Source organism: Ascidia mentula, chromosome 1 (assembly GCF_947561715.1).
Source record: "Ascidia mentula chromosome 1, kaAscMent1.1, whole genome shotgun sequence".
Classification (NCBI taxonomy): domain Eukaryota; kingdom Metazoa; phylum Chordata; class Ascidiacea; order Phlebobranchia; family Ascidiidae; genus Ascidia; species Ascidia mentula.
Window position 1 is genome coordinate 25,019,982 of NC_138566.1, and position 24,468 is coordinate 25,044,449.

The 24,468-nt window shown below is 32.8% G+C and overlaps 1 protein-coding gene across 22 annotated transcripts in view; it reads right to left on the reverse strand.

Annotated features, from left to right (window-relative positions):
* LOC145916271 (uncharacterized) overlaps positions 1 to 24,123 on the reverse strand; it is a 59,863-nt gene extending 35,740 nt beyond the window's left edge. For 9 of the 22 annotated variants that reach the window (XR_014404614.1, XR_014404605.1, XR_014404655.1 and 6 more), the window contains exons 1-14: positions 23,545 to 24,123; positions 22,777 to 22,985; positions 22,550 to 22,710; positions 20,058 to 22,210; positions 19,427 to 19,731; positions 19,129 to 19,202; positions 18,194 to 18,346; positions 15,567 to 15,728; positions 13,757 to 13,912; positions 11,225 to 11,386; positions 10,368 to 10,529; positions 9,511 to 9,672; positions 9,232 to 9,340; positions 9,061 to 9,134 (exon numbers count right to left, since the gene is read on the reverse strand). Coding sequence is in view for 19 of the 22 variants with exons in the window: in XM_083002803.1 (XP_082858929.1) it covers positions 9,061 to 9,134; positions 9,232 to 9,340; positions 9,511 to 9,672; positions 10,368 to 10,529; positions 11,225 to 11,386; positions 13,757 to 13,912; positions 15,567 to 15,728; positions 18,194 to 18,346; positions 19,129 to 19,202; positions 19,427 to 19,718 (1,506 nt within the window). In the remaining 3 variants the exon portion in view is untranslated. Of the gene's footprint in view, positions 1 to 5,210; positions 5,373 to 6,241; positions 6,404 to 7,223; positions 7,386 to 7,857; positions 8,011 to 9,060; positions 9,135 to 9,231; positions 9,341 to 9,510; positions 9,673 to 10,367; positions 10,530 to 11,224; positions 11,387 to 13,756; positions 13,913 to 15,566; positions 15,729 to 18,193; positions 18,347 to 19,128; positions 19,203 to 19,426; positions 19,732 to 20,057; positions 22,211 to 22,549; positions 22,711 to 22,776; positions 22,986 to 23,544 lie in introns of all 22 variants that reach the window. The other 13 variants (XM_083002799.1, XM_083002804.1, XM_083002794.1 and 10 more) reach the window with 13 other exon arrangements.
* Positions 24,124 to 24,468: the final 345 nt, after the last annotated feature.

Genomic DNA, 24,468 nt, shown 5'->3' on the forward strand with positions numbered 1-24,468 from the left:
ACTAAGCAAAGCAAACATTTTTTTATTGAAAAGCCATATGGTTGCCAAACCAATAAAACATATATGTGCTATATACACACATAACAAATTAGTTTAAACCCAACAAAAACAGTATAAATTCAATTGATTTTCGTCATCCAAAAATCAACACAAATTGCGAAGACAAATTAAACACCGACGGCGACGAGGGATCAGGAAAACCATACTTGGTTAAAAAAAACAATAACATGTTATTGGAAAGACTACAAGGTGACAATAAACTTTAAAAAAAACTATCTGTGAAGATATAGATTATAAAATGACAGTACATTTTAGACAATTTGCATAAAAAATACAGATAACTCATGAATACTTGCATAACTTGGTGCATAAAAGTTTACTGATGTGAAACTAAAACAACATGTTCACAATGAAATATTCTGCAACATAAACAAGGCACTTGGTTATATATCCCAACAGTAGGAAAGCTTGGAAAAAAAATTGCATGTAAAGTATAAACAGTACGTTCTGCAAAAGTAAGACAACCTCAAAACAAAGCAAACAAAAAGTTTCATCAGTGTGTACACCAGGTAATAAAAAGAGAAAAAAGATAATTCTGAGGGCGATAAAAACAAACTGCATTAACTGCATAGTTTCTTTGATAGAATTGTCATTGCACTATCGATGGTCTCCAAGTGCAGAAGTTAAAACAAAAGCTTAACTTGTAGAGCCTGTTGGTAAACAAATATTGGTTTTTATTAGTGTCAAATCAATTACAAAACTAACAGAAAATCGCCTTTCCATTCAAAGCGGTGGAAAATAATTTTACTTTAAATTTTATTGACAAAGGTTTGCACCTGTTAAAGGATCGGATACAGTTTTTGTCACATCACGACCTGCTGTGTTGACAGTGGAAATGGGACAATTTTCAAATGAATTTTCTGTATTTTGCAAAAAATACTGATTTAGTTTCATCAGATGTTATTTGCTACTTATATACACCAATGCAAAATGTTAGAAATAAGCCAACTTTTTCGGCTACCAACTAACAAAAGTTGTGTTCAGTTCAAAAATCAGAACTCTGTAGATACTTATTGCAGGTCTTGTTTACTTGTATGTGCTTTTAATGAATGTTTAACATACACCAAAAACTTAAGGCCACAAAACAGGCCTTCATGTATAAAAGATTTTTAACCACAGAAGTACAAATTATCAAGAAATGCATGTGTTTCAATTAACTTACTAATCATGGGCTGTGGTTCCTTCTCTTCATCCTATAAAAAATAACGCATATGCTTAAACTTGATGCAACATGTTCGTAATTATATTTATACCACATACAAAAATATTTTTCACAAAGGATTCCTCATATATCTTTTTTGTTTCCCATGTAATTTCAGCTTGAAACTGAAATTTTGTTAAAGGGCACAGAATCGGTTCAAGTTCTTCATTGCTTTGTTCAAGGACATATTGCTTTTGCTTGAACCGGAATTGATAAATGTCTTCTATTGATTGAGATTCTGGGAGACATTTGACACCAGGTGGACATGTGGAGATTGCTAATGATATGTTTTTGTACTTCGACCTGAAAGCAAATAAAAGGGCTTCATGTAAATGATAAAAGCAGAACATGTATTAGTTACTTGACTTTCACTGAATCTTCCAGAAGCATTTCCATGTCATTTTTGTGTTTCCTTTTCTGTTCACTAAGTTCAAAAACTAAAGCCCGAGACTTTGGTTTTTGATTTTTTGATAAATATTTGTGTGGCATCAGCAAGTAGACAAACATAATTTTTCTTCTTAGAAGCCCAGACAATACAAACCTGAATATATGCATATAAGGTTACCAATTTGCCAAAAAAGTGTACATAAGTTAAGTTCTCATGAGAAACATGTCTTACCATGAAAAATGTGACACAGCAAACTGGTGACTTCTCTGCTGTTGGTGGGGTATGGTGTCAACTAATTTCCATTCCAAACCATTTTTACTTTGCTTAATCTGAAATGCAATTCAGCTTGTCAATGTTTGTCTGAATTGATACTTACTCTTTTTTTTCCCACAAAGACAACATACTTCTTTACCAAGGAGGTTATATATTTCAAAATTTTACCATAATTTTTTCAGGGGTTTTTGAATAGTAGCAGGTTGGCAAAGTTATCAAAATGTCCTTGTTAAACTTTGTGTGGCTTGGCTGACATTTCAACATGGGTGAAATCAACATCTGCAAGGACAAAATTACTCATTACAAACACATCAAACAGTGCTAACAAACATGGCTGACCGGATTTTTTCCATAACAAGCAGTAAGTTGTATTAGTGTAGGTTTGTCTAGGGAGCCATTAGGAAATTCAATGATACAACCAAGAATGGAAAGTGTGCCGCCGGTTGGTTCAATAATTGAAGAAACATGTTCGATTGATACACTGTCATCCTAAAAATGTGAATACAAAAAAATCTAAATTTACTATGCATTCGTTAAAATAATTGCAATAACCCTGTTTACATGGCCAAGTTGACTTGATGCTCAAGTTAGCTTATAACGGGGTTATGTGATTTTAAAATAAGATGTACAAAAACGGCGAATTTGTATGGGATTTTAGGTCAGCTTGATTTAGGCTGTTTCCAGTCAGGCAGGCTGTAAGTTCAGACACATCACTAAATAAACAATCAATACTTCTGATATTAGCATGCAGATATAAGTTGTTGGCAGATAGATTACCATAGTATAGTTTTTTGAACCATTCAGCAAATATATCCTTGATTATAAAAAAAATCAATGTAAGTTTACTTTGGGAAATTTAATGCCCAAATGATGGTTTCACTAGAAAACCAACTTCAACATTGTCTTTTTTAATTGCAAAAAGAAATGAAAGACTGAATTTTCTTGTGATATATAGGGTTAAGCAACAACACCATTCTGTAAGCATTTGGTTAGAGTTTAAGTGAAAATTGTATGTTTACTTATATTAATTGTCTGTCTCTACAGAGTCATTTTTTAGGAAAAGCTGTCCTAATCCATAAAAATTAGTGTTCAAAAACAGTGGATGGAATAGTTTCATAGCAACCTAATGTTGAATAATTAAAAAGTAATTTTGAGACCAAATGAGCTATTTAGACAACATAAACTTGTGTTATGGTGTTCTTGTCATATTTGCATTATTCTGCAATAAACAGATTCTTTTTACTCTCATTAAAGATACTGCATTACCATATTTGCGTGTTAAATGCTTGATTGTTGTTCACATGAAACTTACATGATTAACATGCAGTGAAAATGAAAAAAACAACCAGAATGCATTGACCTGATCTGATATTGCACATCCGTCAGCAAAAAAAACAGTATACAGATGTGAAAAGCAAAAAATCTGGTTTGCCATGAAAGTTTCGTAAATTAACAGTTACCATAAAATATTTCATTGTGCATTGTATAAATTCACAAATGCAGAATTCATTTGATAGGGTTCAGTCATCAGTGTCTTCTTGATTCGCACCAAAATGGTGGTAAGAACAGAGGTATAGCAAATTAAACAAATCAGCTGTGCTTCTTTGAAAGCCAATTAAGGAAACGATGTAATTCAGTGACGAAACAACAGCAATTGTTTATGCTTTCCACTAAATAGTATTACAGCTTTTACAACAACTGTATCAAGGGTAATTTTATTGGTTTAGCAAAAAGTGACGTATGTGATCATCAACTTTAACCTGTTTCACGGGCCTCACACAGAGCCCTCGGGCCTCGTGTTTGAGATCCCGGATCTAAACCATCATGTTCAGGAAACTTATTGCAATATTTGTGCACTAGGACTTACCCTGTGTTGGAGTTTTTTGATCTGTTGTTCAATAATATTTTTTCCAACATTAGAAACTTTCCATGTGTTCACTGCCAGACCAATTTGTTCATAATTTTCAATGTTATGCAAACAATCAGCTACATGCTTAGCTCCATCATCATCAATATCATTGTGTGCAAGATTTATGAAATTCATCTAAAGTAAAAACACAATTCTACTAATTTCATTAAACTTTATTTACCCAACCTTTAACCATTAGCACCTTTGATTTATGAAATTCATCTAAAGTAAAAACACAATTCTACTAATTTCATTAAACTTTATTTACCCAACCTTTAACCATTAGCACCTTTGATATCAACACACAATACTAAAACGTATTTTTTTTTTCAGTCAAAGTTAACTTACATGATGCCTTTAAATTGGCTCTTAATTAAAAACTGATAACTTGAAGGATTGTCTAAAATTACCGAATAGAGTCTTTTCATAACCGCTAAGAAAAGGAAACTTGCCCCTTTTGATGTTAAGCCACAACTCTCTAGTTCAAGGGTGTCAAACATATTCATACAGGTGGCTAAAACTTTTGCACCACTGTCACCCACGTTGTTGCCATTGAGATTCAATTTCCTCATCTAAAATTACACTCAACTTTACTTCTTTTAGAAATAAAATAATGACAAAAAAAACTTTTTTAGTGTTTTGAAAATCTACTCATTACAAAGTTAGTCTTGAAAATTAGATAAAAAAAATCCTAAAAACAATACTGTCTTGGTCCAAGTTATTATGGGTCAGTGTAAAAAAATTAATAAAGGCCCTTTTTCATAAAATCCACTGTAACCATAACATAAAACATACTTTACCCATTAGTATAGATAGACACTATTAAAATTGTGGAATCATAAAATCCTACTGCTATGCCAAAAACCTACAAGTTAAAAATTGATGTTACAGTCACTGCTTTCATAAAAGCCAACAATGTAATAGGCTCCTTGCTATGCCCCATACTATTAAAACTAATCCAAAACTAACAAAATAATTCAAAGGCATAATAGTTGCATATCTGAAGGAAAGGGGATAAATTTTTGCATCAGAAGCATAATGTTGGCCACCCCTTCCTGATATATAAACAAACTTTAAGCTTGTCAGCAAAAAAAAACCTTATGTGAAACTTTTATTAAAGATATGTGAAAATTTTATTAAAGTTATGAGGAATTAGCAAGAAGTTTAATAGAGTATAGAATATAATTAAATCATGTATTCAATTCCAGCATTCCTATTGGTTGGATCTTCAACAAAGAAATTAAAAAGAAAATTTTTTATCTGTCAAAAAAGGTAAATGGTTTTAAAATAATACAAATATAAACTTGGTTAACAGAAGTAAACACAGACAGCATAGTCTGCCAATAAACGCAAGATTATATTACAAACAGCCATCTTACAGGTTCTGGCAACTTTGCAATTCCGTGCGATAGAGAATCAATAGTATCGGGAGTTAAGTTGCATCTTTCCATTTCCAATTCTTCGATGTTGTGGATGCAATATGCCAGTTCGCGCACACACCTTGGTCCAACATTGTTGTGGGAGAGGTTGACTTTCTTCAGCTGGAAGTGAAAAATACATTGCAATATTCACATTAGGTTATTTGATACAAATAAAAAAAATACAGTTTCAGTAAAACCTGTGCAGTGGGGTGATCCTGCCTTATCATGCAAAAGCTTAAATCACTTGTTGGCTACTACAAGGGTAATAAATCTTTCAATCTTGTTCTTAAACTTTGCATCACTGTAGTTTTATCAGAAAACCCCTTGACATAAAGTTAACCAGTTTCACTATGATCAGGTTGCAGTGATTGTTTGGCAGTGATAGTGTTATCCAATTAAATAGAGTCAAATTTAATGGTTATCCAATTAAATAGAGTGAGTTGTGTCACAATAAAAACCCGGGGAAACAAACAAGGCCAAACTGATTATTACACATTTTACCAGTGATTCAACTGTTTGTTGTTCATATTAGAGAGGCCACAGACTTTTCAATGCAATGGCGAACAGTTACAGCAACCATCATTACAACAACATATATCATTATTTTAGATAAGATAAAGAGAAACCAAAATGTTACGTTGCATGTGGCAGATCTGAAAAATGGGGAAATAATAGTGTATGTGAACCTAAAACATAAACAAACTTTGAGGTTGTTAGCACAAAACCTTGCTACAAAAAAAAACTTTGTAAATTCTTCTTAAAGCTATAAAGAATAAGAACGGAAATTGATACAATGTGGACTTTCATTAAATCATGCATTCAATTCCAGCATTCCTATTGGTTGAATTCTGGAAGAAAATTTTGTATCTCTAAGCTAAAAGGCTCTACAATAATACATGATTTAACTAAGAGGTAAACACAAGCAGCATAGTCTGCCAATAAAGAACATTGAGATTATATTACAATCATAACACAAACAGTGATCTTACAGGTTTAGGCAACTTTTTAATTCCATATGATAAATGACGAACATCAAAGTCTGTTAGGTTGCATCCTTCCAGTTCTAATACTTCAATGTTGTGGATACAACTTGTCAGCTCATCTCCTCCACAATATCCAATGTTGTTATGGGAGAGGTTGAGCTTTTTCAGCTGAAAGCAAAAGTCCATGACAATTATTGCATTAGGATTTTTCTTACTAAAATGTGGATGAACAAATAACATGATAAAAAACAAATATTTTTAAACAATCTACTAAATACAAAGTTAGTCCTACATAGTTTTACAAACACACAAAAATGAGAAACCAATGTATGAAAGATAAATCAAAAAAGTAAACATGCTCACAATACAAATGAAAGTACGAAATATAATGGAACTATGACACTCAAAAGAGCCGTTTTCAGTGGTGGGAATCAGTTGGTTCTTGGTATGCAATGACCTACACGACCTATGTTACACTTGGGAGCACTATATTCCTGCAGTTACTATATGCCATGCTGTTGGTGAGAGAAACGAATGCTAAAATATTGTATCCCCTGGCCCATTTCATCAATCAGCAATGATTAAAATGCGAGGGAAATTAAAATAATGAAAAATATATATATTTTTTTAGTGTTTTGACAATAAACCTTCCAAATAATCTACTCATTACAGAGTTAGTCTTTGAACCTTTCAGCACAAAACCTTGCAACAAAACATGTTATGTGAATTCTTTGCTGAAGCGATAAAGAATAAGAACGAAAATCGATAGAATGTGGACTTTCATTAAATCATGAATTCAATTCCAGCATTCCTATTGGTTGAATTCCTAAGAAAGAAACTAGAAAAAAGTTTTGTATCTGTGAGCCTAAAGGCTTTGAAATAATACATGCCTGATCTTAGTCACTAGAAGCAATTACACAAGCAGCATAGTTTGCCAATAAAAAACATTTAGATTATGTTGCAATCATAACACAAACAGTGATCTTACCGGTTTTGGCAACTTTGCAATTCCATGTGATAAATGAGCATCTAAGTGATTTAGGTTGCATTCTTCCAGTTCCAATTCTTCAATGTTGTGGATGCACTCTGCCAGTGCGTATCCTATCTCTTTATTTCCAATATTGTTGTGGGAGAGGTTAAGTTTTTTGAGCTAAAAGTAAAAATTCAATTCAATGAAAGGTGGGGTGATAACAGTGTGAATGTTAATCCTGAACAGTGAATCATATCAGTTATTTCTGTGTTAATTTTGCCTCACTTCTTTGTGTGTTCAGTTATGATGAGCCATAAATGGAACTGGAACAACTGGAAATCTCACAGGAATGCGAAAGACATAAATTTTTCACAATGAAAAAAAGTTGTCTGTATCCAACATAGATCTATTATTATCAATCTTGCTATACCCTTGTCTATACATGATAATAATAATTTTAAAAGTAGTCTAGCATGTGGTGATGAATAGGCTCTGTGGCAGGTCAAAAATTTAAAAATATTGTGAGTTCGAAATAAACCAGCTTATGGATGTCATACAATTTGGTCAAAACTAACAATTCTGGGCATTTTTTTTGTTTTTTAGGTTAACTTGTTAATCAATATCACGCTTCATAAAAAAAAATAATGTTTACTGGTTTTGGTAATCCCAAAATCTTTTCACACAGCTCCGTAACATCCTTCACAGTTAGTCCACAGTTACTTAAATCAACTTCTTCAGTAAGGTTAGAAAAGTTGCTCAATGCTGCTGTTGAATTAATAACTTTGTTGCCGGATGATTTTTGCTTCTGAAAAAAAGTGACACACATAATATTATATTGGAATGCCCAGTGTAACCAGCCCCTTTTTTGTCCAAAAATACTTTTTTGTAGCAATATGATTTCACTTATTCCTTTATAAAATAAATTTTGGATTTTTTTCTGTAAATATAAAATAATGTTTTGGTTTAGAAGCACAAACTAAACAAACAAGCTTGAACAACAAATAAGATTATTGACTATTTGGGGGATGAACCATTGTAGCTGTGTCAAAGTGAAAGTAGTATATTTCCCAATTCAAAATCTGCAAAAATTGTTTTTTACAAGGTGAACAACACCACATGTTGCAGTAGGTACCGTATTTACTCGCTTGTAAGCCGCCCTTGATTGTAAGCCGCATGCGACGGTGTTCAAAAATTAATATAAGCCGCCCTCGAATGTAAGCCGCACGGTAATGTTAAAGACAAAGTTTGGTGACCTACCACAATAATTGTCAACAAATCTGTCGTTTAAAATAGTCAGATACGCTGACAACCTTGGGCGATAAAACGTATTGGTACGATAGAGCGAGTTGAAGGTAAATTTCTTTAAAAAACAGAGTGCAGACAAAATATCGGCGTGACATTAAATAATGTAAGCCGCCCTCGATTGTAAGCCGCACAAACGGTAGGTTAAAAAACTTTATAAGCCGCGGCTTACAATCGAGTAAATACGGTATGCACAGAAAGTTCGGTTTGATGATATGCAAGGTTTAGTGTAGGTTAGAATCATTGTTTGAACTGTATAAATGTGTTCGTTTTTTTGTTTATTGTCACAGAAATGATGAAAATCAACTTTGTGGTTGGTGCAGCAGTTGAGGTGATGATAGGAGTGGACCCCATCCAGTACATGTTTTGTTGATGGATACCAAAATTATTACAGTTTATTCGGCTGAATTTATATGGCACAAAAAATTCTTGTTTTGTGCATCACTACTTTTCAGTATAATAGCTTGACAAAGTCAAAAAAACAGCAAAGTTTATTTTTTAATAGTTCTTGGATACTACAATATGTTTATCATCTTTAAACATAGCTTTTTACCTTAAAGTATCCTTTTGACTTGGCATCCTTTTGACTTGAAATTGGCCTTTGTTTACGAAAATCTTTAGATAGCCCTAAAATTTTTAAAATTAAACTTTTTATAAAGGGGTTATAATGTAATTAGTAATGGATGACATAGCATTTTTAGTAGTCTATATAATTAGTAATAACATTTTTTTTCTGCAGTTGGTTTGAAGCTTGTTTCCAATGTGAGAGATTCTTTAAAATCCTGGGTATGTTCTTCTATGTCTGGTTGTGGTAAAATGTTCTTAAATCCCCTCTTTAAAAGAAATTAAAAAGAAATTTTTTTGTCTATCAAAAAGGTAAATAGCTTTAAAATGACACAAATATAAACTTAGTTAACAGAAGTAAACACAAGCAGCATAGTCTGCCAATAAATGCAAGAACATTTAGATTATATTACAATCATAACACAAACAGTGATCTCACAGGTTTTGACAACTCTGCAATTCTGTGTGATAGAGAATCAAGAGTACGGTGAGTTAAGTTGCATCCTTCCAATTCCAATTCTTCAATGTTGTGGATGCAATGTGCCAGTGCATGTCCACCCCTATCTCCAATATTGTTGTGGGAGAAGTTGAGTTTCTTCAGCTGGAAGTAAAAAACATTGCAATTATCTCATCAGTTTATTTGATACAATAAAAAAAATCCAGTTTCACAAACACACAAAAATGTGCAACCAAAGTATGAAAGTTAGAAGAAAAAAATTAACATTACAAATACAAAATAAAATGAAAGTACGAAATACAATAAAACTAAAATAATGACAATAAACCTTTCAAACAATCTACTCATTACAAAGTTAGTCATGCATATTGGACAAAAAAATTAAATCCTTAAAAGATCATGCGAAGATTTTAAAAGGAAAATTGTTGTGGCCCAAGTTATTGTGGGTCAGTGTGGAGATGTGATGAAGAACTTTTTTCATAAAATCCACTGAAACCATTTCATAGAACATACTATAGCCATCACTATAGATAGTATTGAAAACTGTGGAGTTATGAAATCCTACCATGTTCAAATTCACATATTATATGTTTTTTCTAAATAACTGATTCAAAAAGTGACCAGAATATTTTGTTGCACACAAAAGGATTTAATGAATTAGAAAAGTTTAAAAAAACACTGTTAAAAATAAAATTTTGTATCCATCAAAAAAGTAAATAGCTTTAAAATGACACAAATATAAACTTAGTTAACAGAAGTAAACACAAGCAGCATAGTCTGCCAATAAATGCAAGAACATTTAGATTATATTACAATCATAACACAAACAGTGATCTTACAGGTTTTGGCAACATTGCAATTCTGTGTGATAGAGAATCAAGAGTACGGTGGGTTAAGTTGCATCCTTCCACATCCAATTCTTCAATGTTGTGGATGCAATGTGCCAGTGCATGTCCACCCCTATATCCAATATTGTTGTGGGAGAGGTTGAGCTTCTTCAGCTGGAAGTAAAAAACATTGCAATTATCACATTAGATTATTTGATACAATAAAAAAAATCCAGTTTCACAAACACACAAAAATGTGCAACCAAAGTATGAAAGTTAGAACAAAAAAATAAACATTACAAATACAAAATAAAATGAAAGTACAAAATACAATAAAACTAAAATAATGACAATAAACTTTTCAAACAATCTACTCATTACAAAGTTAGTCATGCATATTGGACAGAAAAATTAAATCCTAAAAAGATCATGTGAAGATCTTAAAAAGAAAATTGTTGTGGCCCAAGTTATTGTGGGCCAGTGTGGAGATGTGATGAAAAACTTTTTTCATAAAATCCACTGAAACCATTTCATAGAACATACTATAGCCATTAGTGTAGATAGTATTAAAAACTGTGGAGTTATGAAATCCTACCATCTTCACATTCATATATTATATGTTTTTTCTAAATAACTGATTCAAAAAGTGACCAGAATATTTTGTTGCACACAAAAGGATTTAATGAATTAGAAAAGTTTAAAAAAACACTGCTAAAAATTAAATTTTGTATCTATCAAAAAGGTAAATAGCTTTAAAATGATACAAATATAAACTTAGTTAACAGAAGTAAACACAAGCAGCATAGTCTGCCAATAAATGCAAGAACATTTAGATTATATTACAATAATACCACAAACAGTGATCTTACAGGTTCTGGCAACTTTGCAATTCTGTGTGATAGATAATCAAGAGTATGGTGAGTTAAGTTGCATCCTTCCACTTCCAATTCTTCAATGTTGTGGATGCATGTTGCCAGTTCATATCCACCCATATCTCCAATATTGTTGTGGGAGAGGTTGAGTTTCTTCAGCTGGAAGTAAAAAACATTGCAATTATCACATTAGATTATTTGATACAATAAAAAATCCAGTTTCACAAACACACAAAAATGTGCAACCAAAGTATGAAAGTTGGAAGAAAAAAATAAACATTACAAATACAAAATAAAATGAAAGTACGAAATACAATAAAACTAAAATAATGACAATAAACCTTTGAAACAATCTACTCATTACAAAGTTACTCATGCATATTGGACAAAAAAATTAAATCCTTAAAAGATCATGTGAAGATCTTAAAAGGAAAATTGTTGTGGCCCAAGTTATTGTGGGTCAGTGTGGAGATGTGATGAAGAACTTTTTTCATAAAATCCACTGAAACCATTTCATAGAACATACTATAGCCATTAATATAGATAATATTAAAAACTGTGGAGTTATGAAATCCTACCATGTTCAAATTCACATATTATATGTTTTCTTCTAAATAACTGATTCAAAAAGTAATCAGAATATTCTGTTGCACACAAAAGGATCTCATGAACTAAAAAAGGTTGAAAAAACACTGCTGAACAGAAAATAAAAAAATAATCGGGAAATGCCAACTAGGTAGTCATTTGCAATAAAATAATTCTAGTCAAAATAAAATAAGAAAAATATGCATTGAATGTTCTTTTGGGGCTCAAGCCTGTTCCGCACTACAAAAACATTTTGCAACAGTTGTGCATTTCTGCAACAATACATACAAAGTGAAACCAACCTATGGCATTTTGCATCGTTACAGACAACACACTATAACCCAGAGATGCATTCTAATGAAATATCACTTGTAGCGAGAATTGGGATTACTGAAATTTTTAAATCTAATCTAAAATAAAAAGGGATGAGAGTTGTGACACATCTGAAAAAAAAAACAATGGTGCATGAGAAGCATACAGTTGGCCACCCCTGATATATAAATAAACTTAGAGGTTGTCAGCATGAAAACCTTGGAACAAAAAAGTTGTGAATTGTGGCCAAAGTTATATTAGGTCAGTGTGGAGATGTAATACTTTTTTTTTTTTTCAAAAAATCCACTGAAACCAGAACATAAAATGTACTATAATAACCATCAGTATAGAAAATATTAAAAATTGTGGAATCAAGAAATCCTACTCCAAGTTTGATGTTACAGCCAAGTTGATGTCAAAAACCTAAAGTTAAAATTTGATATTGCAGTCACTGCTTTCATCAACGCCAACAATATAAGTGCACCAAAGCAAAATAAATTTAATTATCAAGGATGGAAAAAAGACTACAATATGATAGCTGTGATCAACAAGTATGGACCTGCACAGTGGGGCGATCCTGCCTTGTCATGCGAAAGCTTAAAACACTTCTTTGCTCCTACTAGGTTAATGAGTCTTTTAATCCTGTTCTTAAACTTGGCATCACTGCGGTCTTATCAGAAAACCCCTTAACAAAAAGTTAACCAGTCTCACTATGATCAGTTTGCAGCAATTGCTTGACAGTTGTAATGTAATGGTTGTAACAGGGATTCAATTCTAAGTTGTAGGTAATAGGGAGGCCACAGATTTTGCAATGAAATGGGGAGAAGAGGTTTGTTAAACAACTAACCAAATATTTAGAAGTTGGCCATAAACTTACAGCAACCATCTTCACATAAACATGTATCTTTTTTCTAAATAAACAATTAAAATAGAGACCAAGATATTATGTTGCACACAAAAGGATGTCATGAACTAGAAAAGGTTAAAAACACTGCTGAACAGAAAATGAAAAATTCTTTGTATTTTCCAGATACGTTAAGCCCAGACAAAACACAAAAGTTAGATAGTTTGTAAAATTCCAACTAGGTAACCATTTGTGATTAAATAATTTTACTCATGAGAAACATTTGAATTGAATATTCCTTTTGGGCTCTTGCCTATTACCAACTGCAAAAATATTTTGCGACTGTGGTTCAATTTTCTAGTAATATATACCAGGGTAAGCCAACCTATGGCATATTGTATCACTACAAGCAACACACTATACCCTTTAGATAATAAAAAAACATGCCTCGTCATGACAAAAAATTAAATTCACTGATTTCCAGAAGAAAATTATAAAATAAAAACATATCACTTATAGCTAGAACAGGGAATCCTGAAATTTTCTTCAAATCTTATCTAAACTTAAAATTCAAAGGCATGATAGTTGTGGCACATCTAAAAAGTGGGGAAATAATAGTGTATGAGAAGCATAAGGTTGGTCACCCCTGATATATAGAAAAACTTTGAGCTTGTAAGCACAAAACCTGGCAACAAAAAAAGTTATGTGAATTCTTCCAAAGGCTTTGAAATAATACATGCATGAACATTTAGAATATAATACAATTAAAATACAAACAGTGATCTTACAGGTTTTGGCAACTTTGCAATTTCATCAAATAGACCATCAAAGCCTGCTAGATCGCATCCTTCCAGTTCCAACTCTTCAATGTTGTGGATGCACTTTGTCAGTGCATCTAAACCCCAATGTCCAATACGGTTGTGCGAGAGGTTGAGCTTTTTCAGCTAAAACCAAAAATATGTTACAATTATTACATTAGATTTTCAAATTAAAATTTCGGAGAACTAAAAAATAACATAAAAAATAAATATACTTAGCGTTTAGACGATGAACATTTTGAAGAATCTACTCAATACACCGTTAGTCCTACATACTGGACAAAAAAATTAAATCCGAAAAGATTATGCAAAAATCCTAAAAAGAAAACTGTTGTGGCGCAAGTTATAATGGATCAGGGTGGTGATAAAATGAAGAACTTTTGTCAGAAAATCCACTGAACCCATAACATAAAATGTATTATAACCATTACTACAGACAATATTTAAAATTATGGAATCATGAAATCCTACTGCGATGTCCAAAATTTACAAGTTAAATTTGATGTTACAGTCACTGCTTTCATAACAGCCAACAATATAAGCACAACAAAGCAGAATAAATTCAATTATCAAGGATGGCAAAAGATATGTAATTACTGCAGGGTGGTTGATGCAATTACTGCGAACCAAATGACTTCAATATGATAGCTGTGATGAACAAGTAAAACCTGCAAAGTGGGGCGATTCTTCCTTGTCATGCAAAAGCTTAAAAACTACCTGGCTACTATAAGTGTAATAAGTCTTTTAATCCTGTTCTTAACCTTGGCATCACTGTGGTTTTATCAGAAAACCACTCGACAAAAACTTAACCAGTTTCACTATGATCAGATTGCTTGGCAGTTGTAGTGTAATGGTTGTCCAATTAAATGGAGTGAATTTAGTCACAATGAGAATCCGTTGAAACAAACAGGGCCAAACTGATCATTACACATTTTGACAGTTTTAACTTTATGTTGTTGGTATTGAAGAGGACAAAGATTTTTAGATGTAATGTCGAGAAGAGGTTTGTTAAACAACCAATAACATATTTAGAAGTTGTCCATACAGTTACAGCAACCATTCTCACATAAACATATGTATTTTTTCTAAATAAACGATTAAAAGAGAGACCAAAATATTATGTTGCACACAAAAGGATGTCATGAACTAGAGAAGGTTAAAATCCTTGTATATTCCAGATACGTTGAGCCCAGACAAAACAAAGAAGTTAGATAGTTTGTAAAATGCCAACTACGTAACCATTTGTAATTAAATAATTTTACTCATGAGAAACATTTCAATTGAATATTCCTTTTGGGATCTTGCCTATTACCAACTGCAAAAATATTTTGCGACTGTGGTTCAATTTTCTAGTAATATATACCAGGGTAAGCCAACCTATGGCATATTGTATCACTATAAGCAACACACTATACCCCTAAGATAATAAAAAACCATGCCTCGTAATGACAAAAAAATAAATTCACTGATTTCCAGAAGAAAATTATAAAATAAATACATATCACTTATAGCTAGAACTGGGAATCCTGAAATTTTTTTCAAATCTTATCTAAACTTAAAATTCAAAGGCATGATAGTTGTGGCACATCTGAAAAGTGGGGAAATAATAGTGTATGAGAAGCATAAGGTTGGTCACCCCTGATATATAGAAAAACTTTGAGCTTGTCAGCACAAAACCTGGCAACAAAAACAGTTATGTGAATTGTTCAAAAGGCTTTGAAATAATACATGCATGAACATTTAGAATATAATACAATTAAAATACAAACAGTGATCTTACAGGTTTTGGCAACTTTGCAATTTCATATAATAGACCATCAACATCAAAGCCTGCTAGATCGCATCCTTCCAGTTCCAACTCTTCAATGTTGTGGATGCACTTTGTCAGTGCATCTACACCCCAATGTCCAATATAGTTGTGCGAGAGGTTGAGCTTTTTCAGCTAAAACCAAAAATATGTTACAATTATTACATTACATTTTTCTATTTAAAATGTCTGAGAACTAAAAAATAACATAAAAAACAAATGTATTTAGCGTTTAGATGATGAACATTTTAAAGAATCTACACAGTACACCGTTAGTCCCACATACTGGACAAAAAAATTAAATCCGAAAAGATTATGCAAAAATCCTAAAAACAAAACTGTTGTGGCCCAAGTTATAATGGATCAGGGTGGTGATAAAATGAAGAACTTTTGTCAGAAAATCCACTGAACCCATAACACAAAATGTACTATAACCATTAGTACAGACAATATTTAAAATTATGGAATCATGAAATCCTACTGCGATGTCCAAAATTTACAAGTTAAATTTGATGTTACAGTCACTGCTTTCATAACAGCCAACAATATAAGCACAACAAAGCAGAATACATTCAATTACCAAAGATGGTTAAAGATGGTTAAAGATATGTAATTACTACAGGGTGATCGATGTAATTACTGCGAACCAAATGACTTCAATATGATAGCTGTGATGAACAAGTAAAACCTGCACAGTGGGGCGATTCTGCCTTGTCATGCAAAAGCTTAAAACACTACTTGGCTAATATAAGGGTAAAAAGTCTGTTAGTGCTGTTCTTAAACTTGGCATCACTGTGGTTTTATCCGAAAACCACTCAACAAAAACTTAACCAGTTTCACTATGATCAGATTGCTTGGCAGTTGTAGTGTAATGGTTGTCCAATTAAATGGACTGAGTTTAGTCACAATGAGAATCCGTTGAAACAAACAGGGCCAAACTGATCATTACACATTTTGACAGTGATTCAACTTTATGTTGTTGGTATTGAAGAGGACAAAGATTTTTTAATGTAATGTCGAGAAGAGGTTTGTTAAACAACCAATAACATATTTAGAAGTTGGCCATACGGTTACAGCAACCATTCTCACATAAACATATGTATTTTTTCTAAATAAACGATTAAAAGAGAGAACAAAATATTATGTTGCACACAAAAGGATGTCATGAACAAGAAAAGGTTAAAAACACTGCTGAACAGAAAATGAAAAATTCCTTGTATTTTCCAGATACGTTGAGCCCAGACAAAACAAAGAAGTTAGATAGTTTGTAAAATGCCAACTAGGTAATCATTAAAAACAAAATAATTTTGCTCAATATTTGAATTGAAATTCCTTTTGGGCTCTTGCCTATTATCCACTGCAAAAATTTTTGGGACTGTGGTTCAATTTTCTAGCAATATATACCAGGGTTAGCCAACATATGGCATATTGTATCACTATAAGCAACACACTATACCCCTTAGATAATAAAAAACCATGCCTCGTCATGACAAAAAAATAAATTCACTGATTTTCACAAAAAAATTATAAAATAAATTCAAATCACTTATAGCTAGAACTGGGAATTCTTAATTTTTTTTCAATATAATAGTGTATGAGCAGTGTATCAGTAAAAAAATGTGACAAATCACCACTAATTATTTATTCCTCTGATATATCCACATTTTATGTTGTGGATTTTGTTTAACATGCATCAAAAAGTATATATACTATAAATATTCAGTTGTTGCCAGTATGACGATTTTGCCATCATAAAAATAAAGTAATAAGAATAAACCACTACACTAGGAAAAATAACAGAAAATAATGTGCTTTGTGCATAATTAGTGGGGAGTGATTTGAGGAACGGAGAGAAATGTAAAAAAGAATTTTTTTTGGCAGAATTGTAAAAAATAAGTTCCCAGAGAAAAGTGTAAACAGTGTGTTTGTTAACTCCGAACACCGAATCATAGCAGTTAGATTTTGCCTCACTTCTTTGTGTAAACAGTGTGTTTGTTAACCCCGAACACCGAATCATAGCAGTTATATTTTGCCTCATTTTTTTGTGTAAACAGTGTGTTTGTTAACCCCGAACACCGAATCATTGCAGTTAGATTTTGCCTCACTTCTTTGTGTAAACAGAATGTTTGGAATTTTGCTTCACTTCTTTGCGTTGTTCAGTTATGATGAGACATAAATTGAACAACTGGAACTCTCACAGGAGTGCAAAATACATAAATTTTACTCAATGAAAAAGAGTTGTTCATAGCCAAGAAAGATCTATTATTATCAATCTTGCTTCACAGTTGTCCTTGCATGATAATAATAATTTCAAAGGTAGTTGAGAATGCTTGGAAGGTAAACTAGTGGCGATGTAAAGGCTGTGTGGTAGGAGAAATATTTAAAAAAATAAGTAAAAAATAAACCAACTGTTGGATGTCAGACAATTTGGTCAAAAATAAGAATCTGAGGTATTTTTTTTGTTTTTTAGGTTAATTAATTAGACTTCATCATTCACTGGATTCAATGTAAGAGAGCTGTAAAGATTTAATGACACCTGCAGGAGGTTTTTCTGCACTTGAAAATAAACATAACGCTTCATAAAAACAGATAATTCTTACTGGTTTTGGTAATCCAACAATCTTTTCACACAGCTTCGTAACATCCTTCAGAGTTAGTCCACAGTTACTTAAATCAACTTCCTCAGTAAGGTTTGAAAAGTTGCTCAATGCTGCTTTTGAATTTACAGCTTTGTTGCTGGATGATTTAGGCTTCTGAAAAAAGGTGACACACTTAATCTTATATCGGAATGCCTGGGGTGACAAGCCCTTGTTTCATCCAAAAATCTTTTATGTAGCAACAAAATTATTTCTTTTAATCTTTCATAAAATAAATTTTGGATTTTTATCTATAATATAGTGACTATTCAGGGGATGAACTATTGTAGCTGTGTAGAAGTGAAAGTAGTAGTATATTCCCAATGCCAAATCTGCAAAAAATTTTGTTTATAAGGTGAAAACCACACCATTTGAAAAAAAAATTTGACAATGGTGCTTCTTAGTAGGGATGCATCGAAAATTCGGTTTGCCGAATTTGTTTTGGACAAAACTATGATTTTTACAATTCAGTTTTGGCTGAACATTCCAGCAAAATTACGCCAAAACTGAAAATGTTACAGCATGCATTGCTGATATGCAAGGTTTAGCATAGGTCAGAATCATTGTTTAAACTGTATAAATGTGTTCGATTTATTTGTTTATTGTCACAGAAATGATGAAAGTCAACTTTGAAGTTGGTATAACATTCAGGGTTATTCTTTAAGTGCCGATAAAAGAGTGGAGGATAGGAGTACATTCCATCAAGTATATACATGTTTTGTTAATGGATACCAAAGTTTTTTCAGCTGAATTTATATGACATAAAAAATTGCATTTTCGGTGCATCACTACTTTTCACCATAAATGCCTAAAAAAGTGAAACAAATCAACAAAATTTATTTTTTTAATAGTTCTAGGACATTATAAATGTTTGTCATCTTCAAATGCAGCTTTTTTACCTGAAAGTATCCTTTTGACTTGGCATCCTTTCGACTTGAAATTGGCCTTTGTTTACTAAAATCCATAGGTAGCCCTGAAAATTTTCAAATTAAACTTTTTCCAAGGAGTTATAATGTAACTACTAATGGATGGCAAAGCGTTTTTAATAGTTTATGAAATGAATTCTCTGGGATAGGAACTCTTTAAGAAGACTGGTTTATTTACACCTAAAAGTGCCAAATCAAAAGAATTCAGTTCGTAGACATAAGACTGATACAGCACATTTAATATTTTAATAGTCTATATAGTAAGTAATACATTTTTTTTCCGCAGTTGGTTTGAAACTGGTTTTCTCCACTTTCATAATTGGTTTCCTTGAAAGGCTGGTTGGTCCATCTGTGAAAGTCTTTTCAGGAAAACGCCTGTTAATGTAAACATTATACACTGGTTCCAATGTGAGAGATTCTTTAAAATGCTGGGTATGTTCCTCTATGTCTGGTTGTGATGAAGTTTCCTTAAATCTCCTCTTTAAATTATCTTTAGATGCAGAATGAGGTGTAGGATGCACAAGTTTATTGGCTGTTGTAGATTTTTGATCAGAATCATCCATTTTTTATATTAACCTGCAAAAATAAATCAAAAGCTGTAACACCACCTAGTTTATAATTGTTACCATAATAATTATTGTGTTTAAATCCACAACAAACACTTGGGAACTTGACCTGAACCCAAAGAAATAGAAGCCTACAACACCAAAAACAATATTAAAATGAAATAAAATAACGTTTTAAACAGCTCTGCGAACTGAGATTTCTGATTTGTTGGCAAATTCAGTCTAACCTGAGTTACTCATGTCATAACTTAAACGAAAGTACACACACACACACACATTTTAACAATAAACCAGCGTTGTAGAACTCTGAGTTTGAGTGGCAAAAACTTGCTGTACCTGCTTTTGTGGGCATTTTCTGTTCCTGTGTACCTTCTGGTTATTGCCTCCATGGGCACATACAGATTCACTGAACCTTAATTTACTTCCTCATTTTGCTTTGTTTTTGTGATGCAGTCCTGACGTTTGTCGCGATTGTGTCATAACAGGAAGCTCTCCTTTTATTTGATTAATTGAGCTCAGTCAAACTAACAAAATGCTTCTACGCTGCTGAATGGAATGTAAACATTATTGTTCATAAAACAACACTACAGCTCAAGCTTTAATTTTACTATTATTTTGCATAATAACATGCGATGTCAATCAACTAGAAATATCAGGAATAAATGCGCATTGACAAAACCATCCTGGTTGCAAAATCTGGGGTAACATGATACATACATATTTTCTTTCAACTGTGCGAATACAACATGGGGGGCCACAAGCCACAGTATTTGATGCAATATTTATGACTGCACTGCATTTACAACATTGATGTTTTAGGTTCAATAAAAATTATGTAAAAAGAACATACATTCTAATTGTATAGGTTATTTGAATAAGCTAAGCTATTTGAATAACTATCACTGAATAGGCTGTTCAGCGACTTGAAATTACAACCAATGTCACCACATATATACTCCAAAAAAGCTGACTGGCACCACTCTAACAGCAAAAGTGAATATTTTACTAGAGCAGTTACAGCAGAACTAGATCTAGGCTACAGGTAAATTTAAATGACACAATTACAAATAATTACGGAAAGCCAAAAACATTCTTACAAAAAAAATTGATGTAATGGAAAGAACATTAAATCACACTCAAGATCAATAGAAGATAGTAAAAAAGGAAATGTGGAACTAGCAGAATACATTGAACACTTCAAAGCTTACATGGCGTCATACTTCTCAATGCACTTGAGCAGTATGGTCAAAGTGATTGCCTTGATATCAAAGGCATTCCCTACAATAAGGAAAAGTTCACAGATGAGATTGCAGTCACTGTAGCAAAAAAAAACTGGTGTACACATTACCAAAAGTGACATACCATATGTCATCACAAACCATATGTCATCACAACATAGCAACACCCATAAATTATAGCCAAAGAAAAAAATGTTATGATCTGTATTGGAATCGAGCAAAGCTACCCAAGACAAACATGGACAGTCTAGCTAGTAAAATATACATCAACTAAGTCTGACAAAAACAAACAGAAAAATCTTAAATACTAGAAGCCTTACATTCCAAAGAAATCAAGGATAAAAAACCAACTGGACCAAAAATGGATCAACATTGTTAAAAAAGGACGAGGTCTCTTCAGCCATTTGGACAAAAACGAAGATCATCTGAGGAAATTCAAGATCACAAACATTAAAAGAAACACTGAATCAAACTGAGTGGCTACCACATATAATCCCAAGGATGTCTTCGACCTCCAAAAAAAAACACTCATTGTTGATATTTTCACAAAACATGCATATTTTTATCTACATAAACAAGCACCCACTGGTATGACTACAAATATCATTGTAAATATTATTCTACACAAGAATTTGTAAAACCATCACTGTGCATGAAGTCAATTAGTTTAGTTGTTGAAACGTTGCCAATATTATACATGTTGAAAACAACTGTTAGCGTTTGCATAGGTACAAAGAGGAATATAAGGCCACAGCTTGGAAGTTTTTATTTGTATGTTTTTTTGATAACGTAAGCCCACATTTCATCCCTTTTAGTTACAAATATATTCAATATATTCAACAAAACTACAGAGCAAGCACTTTCGCAAAAATTCACATTAAGTGTTCCATAGCATTACACAATGGCACAAGCCAGGAAGCCACCGTATATGTAACGATTTGCGCCAACACTGGCATTGGTATTTTGCGATTCTTGACAGCAATTAAACTTAGTTTATACCTGAAAATTGTGTAATTTTTAAAAAAATTTTCACCCCCTCTTTAAAATATCCTGGATACGCCTATGACTAAAACAATACCGAAGGGAAAACATATATCACAAATTACTACAAATGACCCATTGATCATGGCATATACATTCAATACCTTTTTTACCAGCATTGGGAAAGATATGGCACTTCTTGTCCCCCCAACATCTAAATCACTAGCAGAATACCTCATAAATGACCCTTCACCATCATTCTTTGTCACGCTATAGAAATAAATGAATTTTTCAATACAATTGTACAGTTGGATGCAAATAAATCATCTGGTCCCTATGACATGCCTATAAAACTAGCAGCTCAAATTCTTTGCATTTTGTTTAATTGCTGCATTCAAACAGCAACTTAGCCAAGCTGCATCAAACTGTCACTAATACTGTTTTTTTTGTGTCATTTGTCAGACCATTTTCTTATTAGTGACTAATAACACCATTGTTTGAGGGATGGGACCAAGAAAATGTTCACAATTACAGACCAATACCGCTAATACCAATTTTGCTAAAAATTTTAAAATAATCCTACACAAAAGAATAATAGAATCCTTTGACCTAATTTCAAAATGGATTTAGACCCTGCCATTCCACCGACTTGACAGTAGTGCAAATTTATGAACATATAGCCAATTCCACAAATCGTACACAAAAATCCTGTGCAATTTTCCTTGACCTGTCATTGGAAGTCATTGGATACAGTCAACCACCAAACCATCCTGCAAAAATTTGAATTTTATAGAGTTCAGGGAAAAATAAAAAACTTTTCATGAAAACTATCTTACTTGCAGCTAACAATACACTGAAATTGCCAATTCCCACTCCAATGTCTGTGATGTGGTATGCAGAGTGATCCAGGAATCTTCTTTAGCACCCCTTCTGTTTCTCATTGATGTAAATGATTTGCCTTACGCCTCCTTATTCTTCACAGGATTGTTCGCAGATGACACATGCCTCATTATGTTACACAAAAACATAAGGGATTTGGAAAAAGCTGCAAACATTGAAATTGACAAAGTTAATCTGCAATCCAACAAGCTCACAGTTAGTTGCAAAAGAAACAAATTTATGCTCTTCGCAAACAGCAAAAACACAAACAATTTGCATTTCACGTTAAGATCCATGACACCACACTCGAGGAAGTTAACACCATTAAATACACCAAAGTGGCGCTAATCGACAAAACTTCACTCGAAACTTTGGCTACAGTTCCAAGGAAAAGACATTTCTATTACCAATGCATAGATTGCACAATATTTTGTATATCATAGCCAAATGTACAAGTGAAAGACTGAAGGTTTTTTAATCAGCTTTTCTCAGGTGGTTGACTAACTTTCCTGTTAAGCAAAGAAAAAAAGTGATGAGTGAAAAACTGTTTTTTTGGGCCGTGGTTATGAACAATATTCGGCTGGTAAACATATGTCCCTGCGAATCAAAAGACAAATTTGGTATCGTTGGAAAGGTTTTTGTGTAAGCTTAGCAATGGTTGTAGAATTGTCTTTCCCATCGAACTGTAGCCAAAGTTGCAAGTGAAAGACTGACTTTTTTCTTACCGTCTTAATTAATATTTGTTCGGCAAACATATAGCCCCCACGAATGAGAAGACAAACGTGGTATCATTGGAAAGGTTTTTGTTAAAGCTTTGCAATGGTTGTAGAATTTCCCATTGAACTGTAGCCAAAGTTATCAGTGAAAGACTGATTCTTGTCATGGCATTTGTGATTATTATTTGATCAGTAAACATATGGCCCCCACAAGTTAGGTATGGCTGTAAAGGGATCATAAAAAGCTTTCCAATGGTGGTAGAATTGTCTACCTGTCGACCTATAAAAAAGTAATGGCTTTATAGCAAAAATAACCATCACAAAAATCGTTCAAAATTTATAAATTTGAATGCAGCCAGTGCGGATAAACAAAGAAACTGGGAGACGAGCACTTGACCGTAGTGTTTGTTCCTGTGTAGCGGAAAATCAACTGCACTTTCATACCCCCTCAAAACAATGTGCTAAAATGCGGAGGGGGGTGTTCTGACACCAAAACCCCCTAGATCCACCACAGCATGTGAACGATGGTAACAGGCCCAGGAATGTTTTGGTAGATAAGGTGCAATTTACTTTAATCACAATAAAACTTAACTACTTTTTCCCAACAGTTAACTTCACACCACAAGCATGCGCATGGTTGCCAGATTTTTTTCACAAAACGTGCCAAATTTTACTTTTCAACACGCCCAATGTTAGTGTTTACAAATATAGCCTAATGTTTTTGTTGCTGCCAGGCATATTGTAACTTAATAATCTGTTCTTCTGGCATATATAAAAAAGTCAGTGTTTACACATATCATTAGGCGCACAGTTGGGTGCACTAGTCCAACAAAAACATAAAAGCGGAAAATTAAGACCGTGAGTAAGACATACGACTTGTGAAGCTGCATAATATACGATTTGCAAAACGATTATGACGTCATATTTCGTTAG